The 18,478-nt window shown below is 42.8% G+C and overlaps 1 protein-coding gene across 1 annotated transcript in view; it reads left to right on the forward strand.

Moving 5' to 3' along the window:
- Positions 1 to 18,245, forward strand: part of AP3S2 (adaptor related protein complex 3 subunit sigma 2) — a 57,742-nt gene extending 39,497 nt beyond the window's left edge. The window contains exons 5-6 of the mRNA XM_055326332.1: positions 15,507 to 15,614; positions 17,288 to 18,245. Coding sequence (XP_055182307.1) covers positions 15,507 to 15,614; positions 17,288 to 17,416 — 237 coding nt within the window. The 3' untranslated portion in view covers positions 17,417 to 18,245. The remainder of the gene's footprint in view (positions 1 to 15,506; positions 15,615 to 17,287) is intronic.
- The last annotated feature ends 233 nt before the right edge of the window (positions 18,246 to 18,478 follow it).

Here is an 18,478-nt window from a genome sequence, read left to right on the forward strand (position 1 = left end):
GAGGGTATCTCAGAGTCAGAGTGCATTCACTGACAGAAGTTAACAGCGAGCAGCAAAGAAAAAGCTAAATTGTGTTCATGATACTCTGTTTTAGAAGTCATAGGAATGTGAAGTATACTTTTTCGGTCTTTTCTTACTATTCTATACCCAGTTTATTTTTTACCTAGTAATTCAGCATCCATAGTTTTGTTAGGTAATATTTCTTTACAGCATAATTTTTTGGCAGTGCAGATATCTTATAGTAGCAAAATAATCCTAATGCCTCTCTGCTGTCCCTTGTGTCATTGCTGTCGTTTATCTCATTTATACATAAGCATACACACGGGCACACACACACACAAGTGTGCATCATAAAACACTTCTTGCTTCTTTTTTGGTTTTCTTTTTGCCTTGCTTGCTCTTTAATTTTTTATGATAGCTGGGTGCGTCAATCTACAAATTCCGATTTGGAAGTCAGTTTTCTCATCCCTTGAAACAATATAAAACCTGAAGCTCTTAGTCTTTTTTTTTTTTTATAAGATCTTTTTTTTTATTCATGAGAGACACAGAAAGAGAGAGGCAGAGACACAGGCAGAAGGAGAAGCAGGCTCGTTGCAGGGAGCCCGATATGGGACTTGGTCCCAGACCCAAGGATCACACCCTGAGCCAAAGGCAGGTGCCCAACCACTGAGCCACCCATGTGTCCCCTGAAGCTCCTAGTCTTGTGTTAATCATTCTGAATCAGTTTTTCTGGGATATCATCTGATCTTTTCAATATGTAAAATCAAATTACATGTTTTTTTTATTAATCTTTGAGTATACTTTCTCTCTCTTATTGTTCCATTTCTTTTTCTGGCATATCAGTAATACATATTGTATCGCTCTTTTAAAAATTTTTTTACTTTGTGACCTCCTTCACATATTTCTCCCATCCCCTTCACCATCATCCCCTTTCCTCCTACCTCTGACAACCACCATCTGTTCTCTATGAGTTTGTTTGTTTATTTGTTTTTAAGATTCCATATATTAGAGGGGCACTTGGTTGACTCAGTTAAGTGTCCAACTCTTGGTTTCGGCTCAGGTCATGATCTTAGGGTTGTGAGATCAAGCTCTGTGTGGGGCTCCACACTCTGTGGGGTCTGCTTGGGATCCTTTGCTTCCCTGTCTGCCTCTTCCCCCGCTTGCAGGTGCACGTATGCTCTCTCTCTCTAAAATAAATTAATTAAACTTTAAAAAAAGATTCCATATATAAGAGGTCATACAATATTTGTCTTTCTTTTTCTGTCTTATTTCATTTAGTATAATGCCCTCAAGGTCCATTCATGTTGTCACAAATGGCAGAATTTCCTTTTTGTGGCTGAATAATAGTCCGTCATGTATATATATTCTGCAGTTTCTTTATCCATTCATACATTGATCAACACAGATTTTTTTCATATCTTGGCAATTGTAAATAATACTGTGGTGAGCATGAGAGTACATACATCTTTTCAAGTTCATGTTTTTATTTTCTTCAGCTAAATATCCAGAAGTGGAATTGCTGAATCTATTTTTAATTTTTTGAGGAACCTCCGTATCCATACTGTTTTCCAAGGTGGCTGCATCAGTTTACATCCCACCAACAATGCATGATGATTCCCTTTTCTCCACATCCTGACCAATACTCAAATTATTTCTTGTCTTTTTTATATTAGCAACTCTGATGTGAGGTGATCTCCTGTGGTGTTGATTTGCATTTCTCTGAGAATTAGTGATTTTGAGCATCGTTTCGCATATGTATTGGCCATCTGTGTGTCTTCTTTGGAAAAATGTTTACTCAGATTGTCTATATTCTTGAAGGTTTCCGTTAAAATAGTTTAATGGGATGGTAATTTACTGTTTGACTCTTTTTTTTTTATGGATATATAAAGCATTTCTTTTTTTTTTTAATTAAAGTTCGTTTTGCCAACATATAGTATAACACCCAGTGCTCATCCCATCAAGTGCCCTCCTCAGTGCCTGTCACCCAGTACTCCATGCCCCCTCCCACCTCCCCTTCCACTACCCTTTGTTTCCCGGAGTTAGGAGTCTCTCATGTTTTTCACCCTCTTTAATTTTTCCCACTCATTTTCCCTCCTTCTCCTTATAATCCCTTTCACTATTTCTTATATTCCCTGTGTGAGTGAAACCATATGATGATTGTCCTTCTCCAATTGACTTACTTCACTCAACATAATACCCTCTAGTTCCATCCATGTCAAAGCAAATGGTGGGTATTTGTCCTTTTTTCTTTTTCTTTTTTTTTTTTTTTAAAGATTTTATTTACTTATGAGAGAGAGGGGGAGAGAGAGAGAGAGAGAGAGAGAGAGAGAGAGAGAGAGAAAAGCAGGCTCCATGCAGGAAGCCTGACGTAGGACTCGATCCCGGGTCTCCAGGATCACACCCTGGGCCGAAGGCAGGTGCCAAACCGTTGAGCCACCCAGGTGTCCCCAGAAGCTTTTTATCTTGATGAAGTCCTAGTAGTTCATTTTTGCTTTTGTTTCCCTTACCTTTAGAGACAAGTCTAGTAAGAAGTTGCTGTGGCTGAGGTAAATAAGGTTGCTGGCTGTGTTTTCCTCTAAGATCTTGATGGATTCCTGTCTCAGATTTAGGTCTTTCATCCATTTTGAGTTTATCTTTCTATATGGTATAAGAGAATGGTCTAGTTTCATTCTTCTGCATGTGGCTGTCCAATTTTCCCAGCACCATTTATTGAAAAGACTGTCCTTTTTCCATTGGATATTCTTTCTTGCTTTGTCAAATATTAGTTGACCTTAGAGTTGACGGTCCATTTCTGGGATCTCTGTTCTGTTCCATTGATCTATGTGTCTGTTTTTGTGCCTATACCACACTATCTTGATGATCACAGCTTTGTAGTACAGCTTGAAATCCGGCATTGTGATGCCCCCAGATTTTTCTTTTTCAATATTCCCCTGGCTATTCGGGGTCTTTTCTGATTCCACACAAATCTTAAGATTATTTGTTCCAACTCTCTGAAGAAAGTCCATGGTATTTTGATAGGGATTGCATTGGACGTGTAAATTACCCTGGGTTAGCATAGACATTTTCATAATATTCATTCTTCCAATCCATGAGAATGGAATATTTTTACATGTCTTTGTGTCTTCCTCAATTTCTTTCAGAAGTGTTCTGTTGTTTTTAGGGTAGAGATCCTTTACCTCTTTGGTTAGGTTTATTCCTAGGTATCTTATGATTTTGGGTGCAATTGTAAATGGGATTGATTCCTTAATTTCTCTTTCTTTTTTTTTTTAAAGATTTTTGTTTATTTATTTATTCATGATAGACATACACAGAGAGAGAGAGAGGCCGAGACACAGGCAGAGGGAGAAGCAGGCTCCATGCAGGGAGCCTGATGTGGGACTTGATCCCGGGACTCGATCCTGGGACTCCAAGGTCATGCCTGGACCGAAGACAGGTGCCAAACCGCTGAGCCACCCAGGGATCCCCAATTTCTCTTTCTTTAGTCTCATTGTTAGTGTATAGAAATGCCACTGATTTCTGTGAGTTGATTTTGTATCCTGTCACATTGCTGAATTGCTATATGAATTTTAGTAATCTTGGGGTGGAATCTTTTGAGTTTTCTATATACAGTCATCTATGAAGAGAGAGAGTTTGACTTCTTTGCTAATTTGAATGCCTTTTATTTCTTTTTGTTGTCTGATTGCTGAGGCTAGGCCTTCTATGTTGAATAACAGTGGTGAGAGTGGACATCCCTGTTGTGTTCCTGATCGTAGGGGTAAGGCTCTCAGTTTTTCTCCATGGAGAATGATATTTGCTGTGGGCTTTTCATAGATGGCTTTGTCTCTCTAGCTAGAGAACCAGCTTCCTAGTGGAATCAAGTATGCCTGGTACTTCTCTGTGTGATCCATATTGTTCTTTGCAGTTGCATCTACATAGACACTTGACTGACAGTGGTTAAGTCGAATTACCATGGTTCATTTGTAGACAGGTGAGATGAAAGGCAAACCACAGAGTTGAGGATGGGCAGTCCTTAGCATGTTTCAAAACACTGATAAAATATTGGACTTTGGAATGAAAGTAGGGAGAAGAGAGAAGGCTTAGGTATCAGGTTTCTGAAAGGCCTTTTATGTCCTCTTCCCCTTTTCATTTCTCTCTAAAATTGAAAATATGGGAACTAGAGGCTGACTCTGGGCCAAGATGACTCAAATGATTTCTTTTCCACTGTCAGTACTGAGCCCACTTAGAGTATCCTTCATGCTTTGGTCTGTTGAGAGCCACTACACTCTAGCATGGACAGGGAGGTGGATGATGCAGACCTCGTCCTACCAAGAATTTCTTCTCTCCTTACTCTCCAGAGGAGAGTTAATTTCATTAATTAATTAATGAAAATTAATTAATTCCTGGGCTTTCCTGGGAGCCTTCCTCCCAGCCAAACCAGGAAGAGGTCAAAAAAGTTATCAGCATTTGCTTTTTTTTTTTTTTTTTTTTTAAGTAATCTCTGTGCTCCATGTGGGGCTTGAACTCACAACCCTGAGATCAAGAGCCACATGCTCTTCTAACTGAACCAGGCAGGCACCCCAGCACTTAGCTATATCTTATCAGTGATTCTTTCTTAAAACTTAGATATTAAAATATTGATATCTTCCTGTTCCAGTATAAGGACTGTGACCATGCTCTTTTTGTTTGATTAGTTTTTAACTATTTTCTGTGTGATAACACAGTTTTTAGAAAAAAATGAAAGTACGGATAATAGAGCCCTTGCCTTTTGTGGTACTATAGGCTTTTGTCCTCTAATGCAAAAATCTGGGGAAGGGTTTATCTAGTCTAGAGGTTTTTGTGGATATGATTAAGCTTAGAGTATGGTGTGCCTTAATGTGCTACTAGTGTCTCAGGAGATCTTACTGATCCCCTCTGCATGAGGAGTTCTACTAGATAGGCTCCTGTCATCCCAATAAGAACTGCATTTTACTAAAGAAACTGATATAGGGGATCCCTGGGTAGCTCAGCGGTTTGGCGCCTGCCTTTGGCCCAGGGCGTGTTCCTGGAGTTCTGGGATCGAGTCCTGCGTCGGGCTCCTGGCATGGAGCCTGCTTCTCCCTCCTCCTGTGTCTCTGCCTCTCTCTCTCTCTCTATGTCTATCATTAAATAAATAAATAAATAAATAAATAAATAAATAAATAAATAAAACTGATATAGAAATTTATATATTTTACTTTATAAATTTATAAAGAATTTATTTACTGTAGACATAGGGCTGCTCACTGGTACCAAATTCTGGGTAGCATTATGGATTTAAGTCTGCTTTTATGAGCTGCTAGCATGAGAACCTTACTTATATCTATAGAAAAATTAATTGTAAGTTTAATACTTAAACTTATGGAACATGGCAGTTTAAGATGTGAAGACTGTGTTTTCACTAGAGGAGAAAATAATATCTTGTTTGTTATCTTTAAGCTCCAGATCAGTTTGCTTTTAGTGATAGAGATGTTGAGCTAGGATTGGATTCGGAATTTTTTTGACTTAGTGAGAAACATAACCAAGTGTAGAACTCTGGCAGATCCTGGAATCCTCTGTCCTTGGATAGGGATGTTGAAATCAACTTATCTCCATCCCCAGCAGTTCCAGAGCTGTGTCCCTATCTAAGGAGCATCTCTATCCTTGAAGTGATACTTTTATGTACCCTCCTAGACTCTCGATCCTGACACAAAACTAACAAGTTTATTTTAACCCACTTTTATCTGTAGAGGATAACTCTGTGTTCTGGGCAGGAGAGTTTGTTTCTCAGTGCTAAAATGGGAAACCAGACCAACTCAAAAAGCTGTGTCTCCTCAAAATCAGGACTTCTGAACCAGACGAGCTTCTTTCATCCATTCAGCCAGCATTAATGAAGGCTCTGCTGTTACCAAGCACAGTGCTTAGCACTGGAGGCCCACAGATGAATATGACCTAGAATCTACCCTCAAGGGACACCTGGGTGACACATTCGATTGACCTGACTGTTGGTTTCGGCTAAGGACATGATCTCAAGGTCGTGGGATTGAGCCCCAAGTTGGGCTCCTTGCTCAGTTGGAGTCTGCTTACCCCCCTCTCTCTGTTCCTCCTTCTGCTCTCTCACTCGCTTACTCTCTGAAATTAATTAATTGAATGTTAAAAAAAAAAAAAAAGTACCCTTAAGGAAAATCGTGGTCTAGGGGAAGAGGCAGACAAGTAAAAAATATGACAGTGAACTATATTAAGTACCTCAGTATAAATGCATACTGGCTCCAGTACTATCACTGAGAAGAATGTGATGGTCTCAACCAAGAGAGTCTTTAGCTTTTCTTGAGTTTTACTTGACCCAAGCCATGGGTATTCAGCACCTCAGATCCTAGAAGAATGTCTCTGATTTCTATAGCATTTCTTGACAGAAATGATTTCTGTCAATCTGATTTCTATGATCAGCATAAAGAATGGTAGAAGGTAGTAAAGGTTAGGATTAGAAATCTCCGCAGAGTCAGTAGCAGTGCCAGCCCTTGTTCCAGTTTGGAAAAGGGCTTTCTTTGCTTTAGGGAGTCCCAGCATGTTCAATAGTCATTAAACTCTCCACTGTTGCCTCCCTGTATCATTTTCCCCTTTCTTTGCATCTTTGCAGTGGAACTGCTGGCCAAGCCTCTGTTGGTCTAGAACCTCTGACTCAGGCTCTTCAGAACAGGAGAATCACACTTCTTAGTAGGAATCCCAGAACTTGTGCCCAAGCACTGCTGAATCCTCAGACACACCAGATTTGCTCTTTCTGTTTCATCTCTCCATGACTGGGTCACAGAAAAACTTCCTAGGGGCGCCCTACAAGCCACAATCTTGTAGGTCTCCATCCTGAAGGACACTCATTATTGCCTGTAGGAAATGAGACGGGGAAGGTCTCAGACAGTTAACTATATTGAGGTCACATCAGATGCCCATAGGATCCAGTTCTAGAAGTAGGTATCTTCAGGGGAGAGAGGACAATGTAACAGCTTCCTAGAAAAGAGAAACAAAGAAGACCGTTATCCAGATGTGTTAGGAAAATAGTACAGAGGTTTAATAGCGGGTTAGATTGCCTTTAGAGGTATAGACTTTTTTTTTTTTTTTAAGATTTGATTGATTGGGGGAGGGGGCAGGGAAAGGGAAAGGGAAAGGCAGATTATCCCTGCTGAGGAGGGAGCCAGCCCCAGGGCTTAATCCCAGACCCTGGGGTCATGCTGAAGGCAAAAGCTTAACCACTGAGCCACCCAGGCACCCCAGAGGAATAGTCATTTTGATTCTGGTAATTACATTTGATCCTTGAACAATGCAGGGTTAGGAGCACCAATCCACAACACAAGAATACAAATAAAACTTTTGACTATCCCAGAAACTTAACTACTAATAACCACCTGTTGACCAGAAGCCTTACCAATAACATGAACAGTTGATTAAAACATATTTTGTATGTTATATGTATTCTATCCCATATTCTTACAATAAAATAAGCCAGAGGGATGCCTGGGTGGCTCAGCAGTTGGGCGGCTGCCTTTGACTCAGATCATGTTCCTGGGATTGGGGATCAAGTCCTTCATTGGACTCCTGTGAAGAGCCTGCTTCTCCCTCTGTGTCTCTGCCTCTCTCTCTTTCTCTGTCTCTGTCTCTGTGTGTGTGTCTCTCACAAATAAATAAATCTTAAAAAAAAAAAAAGCCAGAGAAGAAAAACTGTTATTAAGAAAATCATAAGGGAGGGCGCCTGGGTGGCTCAGTTGGTTAAGCTTCTGCCTTCAGCTCGGGTCATGATCCCAGGGTCCTGGGATAGAGCCCCATATTGGGCTCCTTGCTCAGCAGGGAGGCTGCTTCACCCTCCCCCTCTCCAGCTCCCCCGCTGGTGCTTTCTCTCCATCAAGTAGTAAATAAAATCTTAAAAATTGTAAGGAAAAGAAAATACATTAACACTACTGGAGTGTAGTTATTTTTAAAAAAATCTGTGGACCCACAAAGTTCAGACTCTTGTTGTTCAGGACTCAGCTATATCTTTCTTTTTGATTGTTTTGAGGGATTTTAGGAGAAAAATTTAAATAGGACAAAACTATAAAAACCAATTTTTGCTCATTAAAGTGTGACCATAGGGGCACCTGGCTGGCTTAGTCAGTTAAGTATCTGCCTTCAGCTGGGGTCATGATCCCGGGGTCTTGGGATTGAGCCCTGCCCTGGACTTCCTATTAGTGGGGAGCCTGCTTTTCCCTCTCCCTCTGCTGCTCCCCCTGCTTGTGCTCTCTCTCTCTCTCTCTCTCTCTCTCTCTCTCTCTCTCTCTCTGTCAAATAAATAAAATCTTTTAAAGATAAGGTAAAATAAGGTATGGCCAAAAATTTATGCTTCTTTGATCTTATAAAATATCATTTCCACCCTGCATTTTACCTGTTAAGATTTCAGATTCATCACCTAGTATCTTTTCTGTTGCTTTCCTCTTACATCAAGTTGACCAGTTGGTTTATTGGGGTTATCTTAATCTTATGTTCAATTGAAACTCCTGGTTGTGATTATTTCCTAAGTCAGATTACCATTGGATTTGCCAAGAACTAAGAAATCAGTAGTGCTTTTGTTTAAATTCTCTTAACAGGTACTTCTGAATGAATTTTGCTGTTGTCATTGTTTTAGACAGTTGTGAAAATATCAGAGAGCTATGAATTATTATTACTTGATAATTCATGTTTGTTCAGCGCACATGGTGTTAAGCTGGGTTTAGGGCTCCTGAGGACCTTTAACTCTTCGCTTTCTTCTATTCTTGTGAATTTTATTGCCACCTGCATTACTCAGATTTTAGATTTCCTTTTCCCCTGTCTCCTTTTTGTTGGTTTGGTACTTTTGACTTTCTGTGTTCTCTGAGGTACTCACCTATATTTCTGCTGGTGTCCTCAAGGTCAGTCCATCCATCAACTCTGATCATTTAAGAACCATTCTTTGTGATCTGCCTGTATCTAGTTTCTTAGGTACATGAGTTTAATATTGATTTTTCTTTTTTTTTTTTTTGTTTGAGTATAATTAACAACATAGTGTTACATTAGTTTCAGGTGTAAAATATAGTGGTTCAACAATTCTATACATTACTCAGTGCTCACCATGGCAGGTGTAGTCTTGATCCTCTTTATCTATTTTACCTCCCCCCCCACCACCTTCCCTCTGGTGACTACCAGTTCCCTGTTTTAAAGAATCTGGTTTTTTGTGTATCTCTTTTTTCCTTGTTCGTTTGTTTAGTTTCTTAAATTCCACATATTATTGAAATCTCTAATACTAGAAATGTATTCATAGTATTTGTCTTTCTCTGACTCACTTCACTTAGCATAATACCCTCTGGGTCTATCTGTGTTATAAATGGTAAGATCTCATTCGTCTTTATTGCTAAGTCATATTTGTGTGTGTGTGTGTGTGTGTGTGTGTGTGTGTGTGTGGTACTGACTCTTGGCTGCCTTTTCTACACACCCATGCTTAGCAACCTCCAACTCTGTCATGTCCCCTCTGTCTCCACTTGAAGAAATGTTACTCCTCTTTCACAGTGTACTTCATGCTCAGTGGACGGCATCTTCATGGACTTGGATTAACCCAGGTAGCTGGTAAGCTGACTCTTAGTTGCTCATCCTTTGCTCATTTATAGCACATGAGTCACTATGCTGACCAAAGATCAGCTGTGATATTTGTAGACCTGTGGTGACAGTCAAACTGGTATTGTAATTATATAACTTAATAGTATACAGGTAAACCATAAATGAGCAAAGAGAATTGTTCTCTGAAAACTAAGGCGAACCCTTTAGAAAGGCTAGTTACTTAAAAAAGGAAATGAAATTGAATGGGTGACTTTTATGGAAGAAAAGTGGCATAGAACTCTGGTCTGCAGGGAAGATCTTGTTGGCCCCAAGTCACAAGTTTGGTGGCTCTTAAAGTTTTGTTGATAGCAGGTGACTCTGGGCTTGGACATGGTGAGAGAGGGGTCACAGTAAAAGTCATGATAACTGTATCTTTATTACATGAGTTGTTTTAGATGATACCCTCTGGCTCTCAGTGACTGAGGAGAAGAGAATCAGGGTTCTTGTTCTCCCTCCTTCCTGTCTCCTGCTCTCATCCTAATTTTTTATAGCTGTAGTTTTTCGACATCGTAAGGCATGTAGCATTGGCCTCTGTTATTGCTCAGCCTCATACAGAGTTCTTGGATTGCACTTTCTCTTTTTTGGGAATTGTGTAAGTACTGCATCTTTTTCTGCTAGCGCTGGATTTTACTGTGGGAATTTTTAAGAGTTTGCCCCTCTTTTAAGTGATTTGATCTTTTTGCCTAGTTGCAGAAATCTTACCCTTGGGGTCTGTCTTGGCACTGACTGTTCTGGAAGTTTTTCCTGGGATGCAGTGTGCCCTTTTAGTGTGTGGATTTTGGTTTCAGAAACATCCTGCAGTAGATCTTCCAGTAGATCTGCCTGTTTGTTTGCTGCATGTTACAGATCTTGTTTCTGCATACACTGGAGTCCTTGGCAGTCTTCTGTAGCTCCCCTTCTCTTTCTATTCTGTTGAACCCCTTTTCTGTTTCATTTTATGTGCTTTTTTCATGTCCCTCCATTTGGTTCCTTACCATTCTTTCCACAATGTCTCTTCTCCCTTTTGTTCCTTCTGGTTTCACCCTCATTTGGGGTCATTTTTTTCCTTCCACTTTTGCCCTGAGCTGTGCTAGTCGACACCTTCTCTTCTCACTGTCATCTCCCTACCTCTCCTGTGAGCTCTTGCTCTTCTGCTCTGAGTGCTTGCTCTGTGGTTTTCTTTTTTCTGTTTTGTAAAAAATTTTATTGCCATTCATTTGCTCTGTGACAGCGTTTTCCAGTGTGTAGACTTAGTCTGCCTTTGGTTTTCCAGTTTCTTCCTTAATTTTTTCTTGTTGTATCTTTGTATATATCCTGTGCAGATTTCATTTTTATAACTCATCTTTAAATAGGTGAGTTTTTCAGGGACTAGCTGTTTGCAGGATGCTTGTTTAGAAGAGGTGCCAAGTCTGTGTTCCATCCTGGCTGTGGTCATTCTCATGATTTAGGATTCTGGGTGAGTTCATTTACCCTTTATCTCTGTCCAGCCAGCAGAGATAGGCATCTGTGAGCTTTTCCACGACGCAGACGCTGCCACAGAGTTTAACTCTGTTAGGCGAATATAACTTGTTTGTGTGGTTTCTCAAGTAGTTCCAGATCCATGGAAATTCCTGCCTCTCAGACAAGGAATCTGTTTGGTTCCAAAGAACATGCCCTTTACCTACAGGAAGTATATTTTGGCAGGTCTTTCTCTCCAGCTCCCGTGTCCCATTTCCATAGTATCTTTTCTTCTTCTTTTTTTTTTAAATCTTTATTTATTTATTAATGAGAAACACAGAGAGAGGCAGAGACATATGCAGAGGGAGAAGCAGCCTCCCTTCGAGGAACCTGATGCGGGACTCGATCCCAGGACTCTGGGATCAGGCCTCTTGACTCAAAGGCAGATGCTCAACCACCGAGCCACTCAGGCACCCCTCTTTTCTTTCTGTGAAGGAAAGGAATCTTGTTTGCGCTCCCTACTTTTGACAGCTTTTCTAGCTGTCTTAGAGTCAGATTTAGGTTGTCTTCCAGTTGTGTTGAAAATGGAGTTTGAGAGGTACCTGGTGGCTCAGTCAGTTAAGCATCTGCCTTCGGCTCAGGTCATGATCCTGAGTTCCTGGGATCAAGCCCCATATTAGGCTCCCTGCTCAGTGGGGAGCCTGCTTCTCTCTCCCCCTCTGCCTGCCACCCTCCAGCCCCCCACTTGTACTCTCTCTCTGTCTAGTAAATAAATAAAAAAAATTTTAAAAAATTTTAAAAATGGAGTTTGCATTTTTGTTTATTTTTCCTTTTTGCATTTACAAACACATCTTGAATAGCACCTTAAAATTATGATTTCGTGATACAATGTTCAAAGAAATCTTAACTGATGTTTTTTATTAACCAGTTGCTGGTCACCATGATATTCTGTATTAGGCCTTTTACTACACTTTCTCATCAAGCCTCCACCACCACACTGCCATCCATCTCCCAAGCACCTAAAGCCCCAGGAATATACTACTCAGACTTAGGAAAGATGCCTACTTCTCACTAGGCATTGTTCAGTCAACATGCCTACTTCTCAGTAGGCATTGTTCTAGGCCTTGGGGTTAGAGCATGGAAGAATTCACACAAGATCTCTGACACACCAAAAACGAGTCTTAAAATGATTCCATATGGACTAGCAGTAAGGAATGGACAGGATGAAAGACACCATTAGGGATTTTGAGGAACGATGGTGGAAAGCGTGTAGAATATGAGCTCTGGAGTCAGTCAGACCTAGACTCGGTGCTCTGTTCTGCTACTAATACATGTGACATCAGAATAGTTGATTGACTTTTCCGTACATCAGCTCCTCATATATAAAGTGAAGATTATATTACCTACCTCACATGGATATTATAAAATTAAGTTACATGCGAAGTGTTCATTGTATAGTAGATGCTCAACAAGAAGTAGAAGCCCATGAAGAAGGGGCTCATTAAACAAAAGGAATAAAATACTAGGAGTACTGGTATAGAGGAGTGTTTCTTTTAGTTGTGGTAAATTTTATGTAACATAAAGTTTACCATCTTCATTTTGAAGTGTACTGTTGAGCAATGTTAAGTACATTCACATGGTTGTGCAAGTTTTCTCCAGAACTCTTCATCTTGTACAACTGAAACTGTCCCCATTCCCTCCTCCCGTCAGGCCTGGCAACCACCATTCTACTTTCTGCCTCTATTTTTGGCTACTAGGTACCTCAGATCAGGAAATCATCTGTATCTGTCCTTCTGTTTCTGGCTTATTTTACTTAGTGTAAGGTCTTCAGGGTTAATCCAGGTGGTAGCTGGTGTCCGAGGTTTCTAACTTTTTAAGACCAAATAATATTCCTTTGTACGTATATGTCACATCCACTCAGCCATTGATGAGCACTTGGGTTCTTCTGCCTTTTGGTTGTTCTGTGGATAATGCTGCTGTGAAGACAGGCATACAAGTGTCTTTTGGAATCCTTGGTTTTAATTCTTCTGAGTATGTGTCCAGAGGTGGAATTGTTTATATGGTTATTCTCTTTTTTAAAATTTTTTGAGGAACAACCATACCAATATACTTTCTATTTAAACAGTGATTTTTAAAAAGATTTTATTTATGTATGTATGTATGTATGTATGTATTTATTTATTTATTTATTTATTTATTTATTTATTTATTTATTTATATATCTAGAGAGAGCGAGAGCACACGGTAGGGAGGAACAGAGGGAGAGAGAATCTCAGGCAGACTCCCTGCTAAGCACAGAGTCCAACAAGGGGCTCAGTTTTACCACCCCAAGATCATGACCTGAGCCGAAATTGAGTCAGGTAGTTAAGCAGCTGAGCCACCCAGGTACCCAAAAACATATGCTTTTATTACACTTCCTCCCTGAAGCCAGAAGAAGTACCCTAGTTACATCTGGGCAAAATACCAAGGACTGATGTGCCAGAGAGCTTCGTGTGTCAAAAATGCACACACAGGGCAGCCCGGGTGGCTCAGCAGTTTAGCGCCGCCTTCAGCCCAGGGCGTGATCCCGGAGACCCGGGATTGAGTCCCACATCGGGCTCCCTGCACGGAGCCTGCTTCTCCCTCTGCCTGTGTTTTTTGCCTCTCTCTCTCTCGCTCTTTCTCTGTGTCTCTCGTGAATAAATGAATAAAATCTTAAAAAAAAAAAAGAAATGCACACACATAGGCACATGGACATATATACTGTCTTGACTCTCCATTGTCTGCAGTATAAATTGGCCCTCAGATCCTCCATGGTCCAGTCTAGATGCTAGACCAATGAGTCTCATCTGGGGGCGATTTCACCAGGAGACATTGACCGTGTCTGGAAGCATTTTTGGTTGTCACAGCTGGAGGGGCGCTAGTGGAAAGTAGTGAGCAGAGTCTAGGGGTGCTGCTAAATATGATACAATGTACAGGACAGGCCCCTGCAACAGAAAATTATCCAGCCCCAAATGGCAGTAGTACCCAGACATTAGGCCCAAACTACCTTGTCGGCATTGTCTCTAGACTATTGCATAAATCTGCCATTCCTGCCAGATCCAGTGCTCCTTATACCCAACACTAGCTGAATTGCTTCCTCCGGTGCCTTTCACCTAAAGTCCTTCTCTCTGCTTCTTTGATGTCAGAGCCCCACTCAGCCCTCCCACCATCTCAGTGAGCCTCTCTGGTCCTTGTAGCCATTGCCCTCTTCCTTCTCAGACTGCTAATTTGGTGCTTAATTAATAATAGAAGGTGGTCCCTGTGATCTTTCCAGCATGACTGAAAGCACCTCAAAGGCCATGTTTATATGATTTGATTGGAAAGAGGAAGTTCCACCCCTCACCCTGGCAGGTACCTCTGACCTCTAACCCTCTGGGGGTTTCCATGGCCACCTTCCTGCTGCACTGTAGGGTACAGTGGTTGAGTCAGCAGCACGGCCACTGGCACAGCAGTCGAGTACACGGAGATTCAGCTTTGTTGGGGAGTACTGGCTGGATGGAACCTGGGCCCACACGTGAGCCTGCTGACCAGAGAAGTATTCATGCTGAGGCTGGTTTCTTATCCAGGCTCTAAGGAAGGGATGAGGACAAGTACAAAGGAGTGGCCTGTTTTGCCCCCGGTAGAGCACAGGCTCTGTAGGGTCTATCTTACGAAGGCTGGGAGACACCCCTTGGGCAGGACTTGTTCTGCCACAGCTGGACTGATGGGATGCATCAATGGTGACAATGATGGGGATACTAGTAATGAAAGCCATCCTGACTCATTTAGAACCCATGGTGGGGGGCAGCCCGGGTGGCTCAGCAGTTTGGTGCCTGCCTTCGGCCCAGGGCATGATCCTGGAGACCTGGATCGAGTCCCATGTTGGGCTCCCTGCATGGAGCCTGCTTCTCCCTCTGTCTGTGTCTCTGCCTCTCTCTCTCTCTCTCTCTCTCTCTCTCTCTCTCTCTGTGTGTGTGTGTGTGTGTGTGTGTGTGTCTTTCATGAATGGATGAGTGAAATCTTTAAAAAAAAAAAAACCCATTGTGGGGCAGACATCAGGCCAGGTGTTAGATACAGGTTATCGCAGTCAGTCCTCACAATTCTGGAAGGAAATTGGAGAACTAAAAGGGTAATTTACCCAAAATCACTCAGCTAACAGAGAGCGGAGCTGAAATTTAAATAAGATCTGTCTGACTTTGGAGCCTGTGCTCTCAGCCTTGAGTGTGGCCAGGCAGTTCAGCCGGTAAGAATGAGCTATCAAGGCTCATGGAAGAGGTTCATGTTAGAGAATGCTGAGACGTGCGGGGCATCTGTCTGCTCTCACTGGAGAGGTCAATGACCAAGGGGCTCAGATATCTGTTGGGAATCAGGAGCTAGTGTCAGGTCCAGCTGCTGGGCTGGTGCAGGAAAAGCCATGAGGTCTGTTTGGGCCACACCCCAGCTACCACAGAGTGCTCTAACCCTTCTTATTTTTATTTCCCCTTTAGGTGCACTACATCCTTCAGGAGGTGGTGATGGGTGGGATGGTATTGGAAACCAACATGAATGAAATTGTGGCTCAGATTGAAGCTCAAAACAGACTGGAGAAATCCGAGGTGAGTGCATCGCTATGATTTTGCCCCAGCCAGTTCGAAGAGACTGAGGCAGAATGGGGAATGGATATGTGTGTTGGCTTGTGTTGCTATGGAACCTTAGGGATATTTATGCTCTTCTTTCTTCCTTGGTCCATCAAAACCAATTGATATGAAGGCCAGTGGTGAAAATTAAACATGTAAGAATTACGGCTAAAAGTATGAACAGAAAAGTCAGATGGCGCTGGAAGACAAACAACATGGGGATTATGGCCCATATTTGTGGTTTGTCATTCCTCCTTTCAAAGCTGTACATTCCCTGGAGGGAGCCAGAATGCCCTTTCCTGGTCCCAGCATGGTTTCCTAGTGCTATGGCAGTCTGATCTACCCATGGACATTTCTTGTGGTGTCTTTGAGACCTCAGAGTTGCCAGTTTCCTTATTTCCAGTTAGCTTTACACTCGGGCAGTAGAGTGTTTGCAAATAACACTGTATAGTGCTCAGTAGGGATGCCTGGCTGGCTCAGTTGATGGAGCATGCTGATCTTGGGGTTCTAAGTTTGGACCCCAACGTTGGGCATAGAGGTTACTTAAAAAAAAAAAACTCACAATAAATTCTGTCCTACTCATCTGAAGTCTCACCGTCACCTCCATAAGCCTTACCAGAGAGTAGAGGCTACAGGCATATACCTTCATACGTGACAGAGAGAGCAAGAAGTTACCTCTTTAACGAGCTGAGTGTCTTAAAGGCTTCATTGCCTCTTGTAATGGAACTTGATCTTGCAAAACCAGGAATTCCTCTGTCTGTGAGGACTGGTAGCCCTGCTAAAGAAGCTTTTCCAGACCACAGCTAGAGTGGCATGACAGTTTTTTTAGAGATACAAGCTGGGAAGCTTCCAGGAATAGTAAGTGAGTCAGAGGCAAGGGGTTTGGAAAGCGGAAGAATGGAGACGTGCTGGGCGAGAGTGTAACTGGAGTTGGTCTCCTAAAAGCAGTCACTAAGGAGGAAATGGTTCTGAAAGTCTTATTGGTTCCTCCCCTTCTCTGCCCTCCATGGATGAGCCAGAGGGGCGTGCCGAACATGGACACCTTCCTCTGTTTATTAACCAGCCTTTCTGTGGGTGTGGGTACATCAGACCCACATCCTTCCTCCCATCTTGTCACCACATGACATTTCCAAAGCCAGCTCTTTCCCATCTCACTGTGTTAGTTGGCAAGCAGTTGCCCGAAGTGCTGACTTCCTTTTACTTTTAAGAATTTCCCTGTGAAATGAATGAATGAATGAATGAATGAATTTCCCCGTGATGACACTTGTCTCTGAGAGTCTCTTCAAGAAAGCATTTTGTTTCAGAGCCTGAAAAGTGCCCCAATACTATGATTTCGTTATTAAACCATCTCAGATTTATTGGAGCAAGCATTTATTAAGCGCCTGCAGCATGCAAGGGACTCTTAGGTGCTGGGGCTACAACACTGCATAAGCCACAGCTCCTCTGAGAGCACGGAGTATAGGTCCCTACCCCACAGCTCCCATCTAACCTCAAGATCATTATGTTGGCTATCTTTGAGGAATAAGGAGGAAAAATCAAAACACCCATTGTGTATACTTAGTGTGGACCGTTCCAGGTCTCCGTCACTTGTGTTCCTAAGCATTAGGCAGATGATGCTGAGCGTGTCTCACGCCCCTCCTGTCTCTCCTCAGGGTGGCCTTTCCGCAGCCCCTGCCCGGGCCGTGTCTGCTGTGAAAAACATCAATCTGCCAGAGATTCCTCGCAACATCAACATTGGTGATCTGAACATCAAAGTCCCCAACCTGTCCCAGTTTGTCTGAGAGTCCACAGCTACTGAACTGCAGTCCTTGAAGCAAGTCAAGCTGGTCCTGCCACAGAGCCCACTCTGAGCCTTAGAAGGGTCAGGCCCTGGGCCCTGACACCTGCAGCCGTGGAGTTGGGGGTGGGAGGGAATCCTGGGTTCACGACTAGCATGTACCTGGTTCTCATATGTGCCACCTTGCCGGCCTCTGATACATGTGGCTGCTGCAGATGTGGGAGGGGGCCCTGGCTTCCTCCGTGGGGGTCAGTGTGCTCGAGCCACTTGTACCTTTACCTCGCGCCTGTAGCTACTTCCAGGGACTGGGCACTATACTGGGACCCACCTGCTTCCTAGAACCCACCACTAGGACATTCCCTGACTAGAGTCTTCATCCTTAGCACTGCGAGGCTTCTGGGGTCCTATAGCATTCACTTGCTGGCAGGGTGCCATAGCTAGGAAAGGGCTGACACTTCATATGAGGATACGTGGTGAGTGGCAAACAAGGGCAGAGTTTTATGAGAACTGGATTTGCCTTCTGGCTCCACTAGGGTTGTCATGCCCAGAGTTCTTTCGTATAGGCAAGTTTTCTGGTTACCACCACCTACAGAATGTTTCCCTCACTGCCACTGCCCTAGCTCGGTTTGCCCAGGACACACTCCAGATCATGAACCTGGCGCATGCCAGGAGGGAGAACACCCCCTTCCCCACGGCTGTTTCTTCAGCACAGCCATAGGGTCCCTCATCCACAGGGAGAGGCCCCGTGTCTGTGGAAGGCAAAGCTGACAACATGTGGAACATCTCAAAATTATGACTCTTTCGAGGTTTAAAATACATTCTTCTCACGAGGAGCAGACGGGTCAGTTGCTGTGTTATAAATGAAGAGTTTTCTCCATACAGGAAAGCCATTGCCATCAGTAACAGTTTGTGGAGTATGAGAGCCTAAGCTGGGATCACTTGTTCTAGAACTGGCACTGGGAAGGTTGGGGACACGGAAAGCGTGCTGGCCAGGACCGGTGGCTGTGTAGCATCATCTCCCTAACTTGGGAGGAGTCCCTTCCTAAGCTCTGCTTATGGGCCCTCG

Source organism: Nyctereutes procyonoides, unplaced genomic scaffold, assembly GCF_905146905.1.
Source record: "Nyctereutes procyonoides isolate TBG_1078 unplaced genomic scaffold, NYPRO_anot_genome, whole genome shotgun sequence".
Lineage (NCBI taxonomy): Eukaryota > Metazoa > Chordata > Mammalia > Carnivora > Canidae > Nyctereutes > Nyctereutes procyonoides.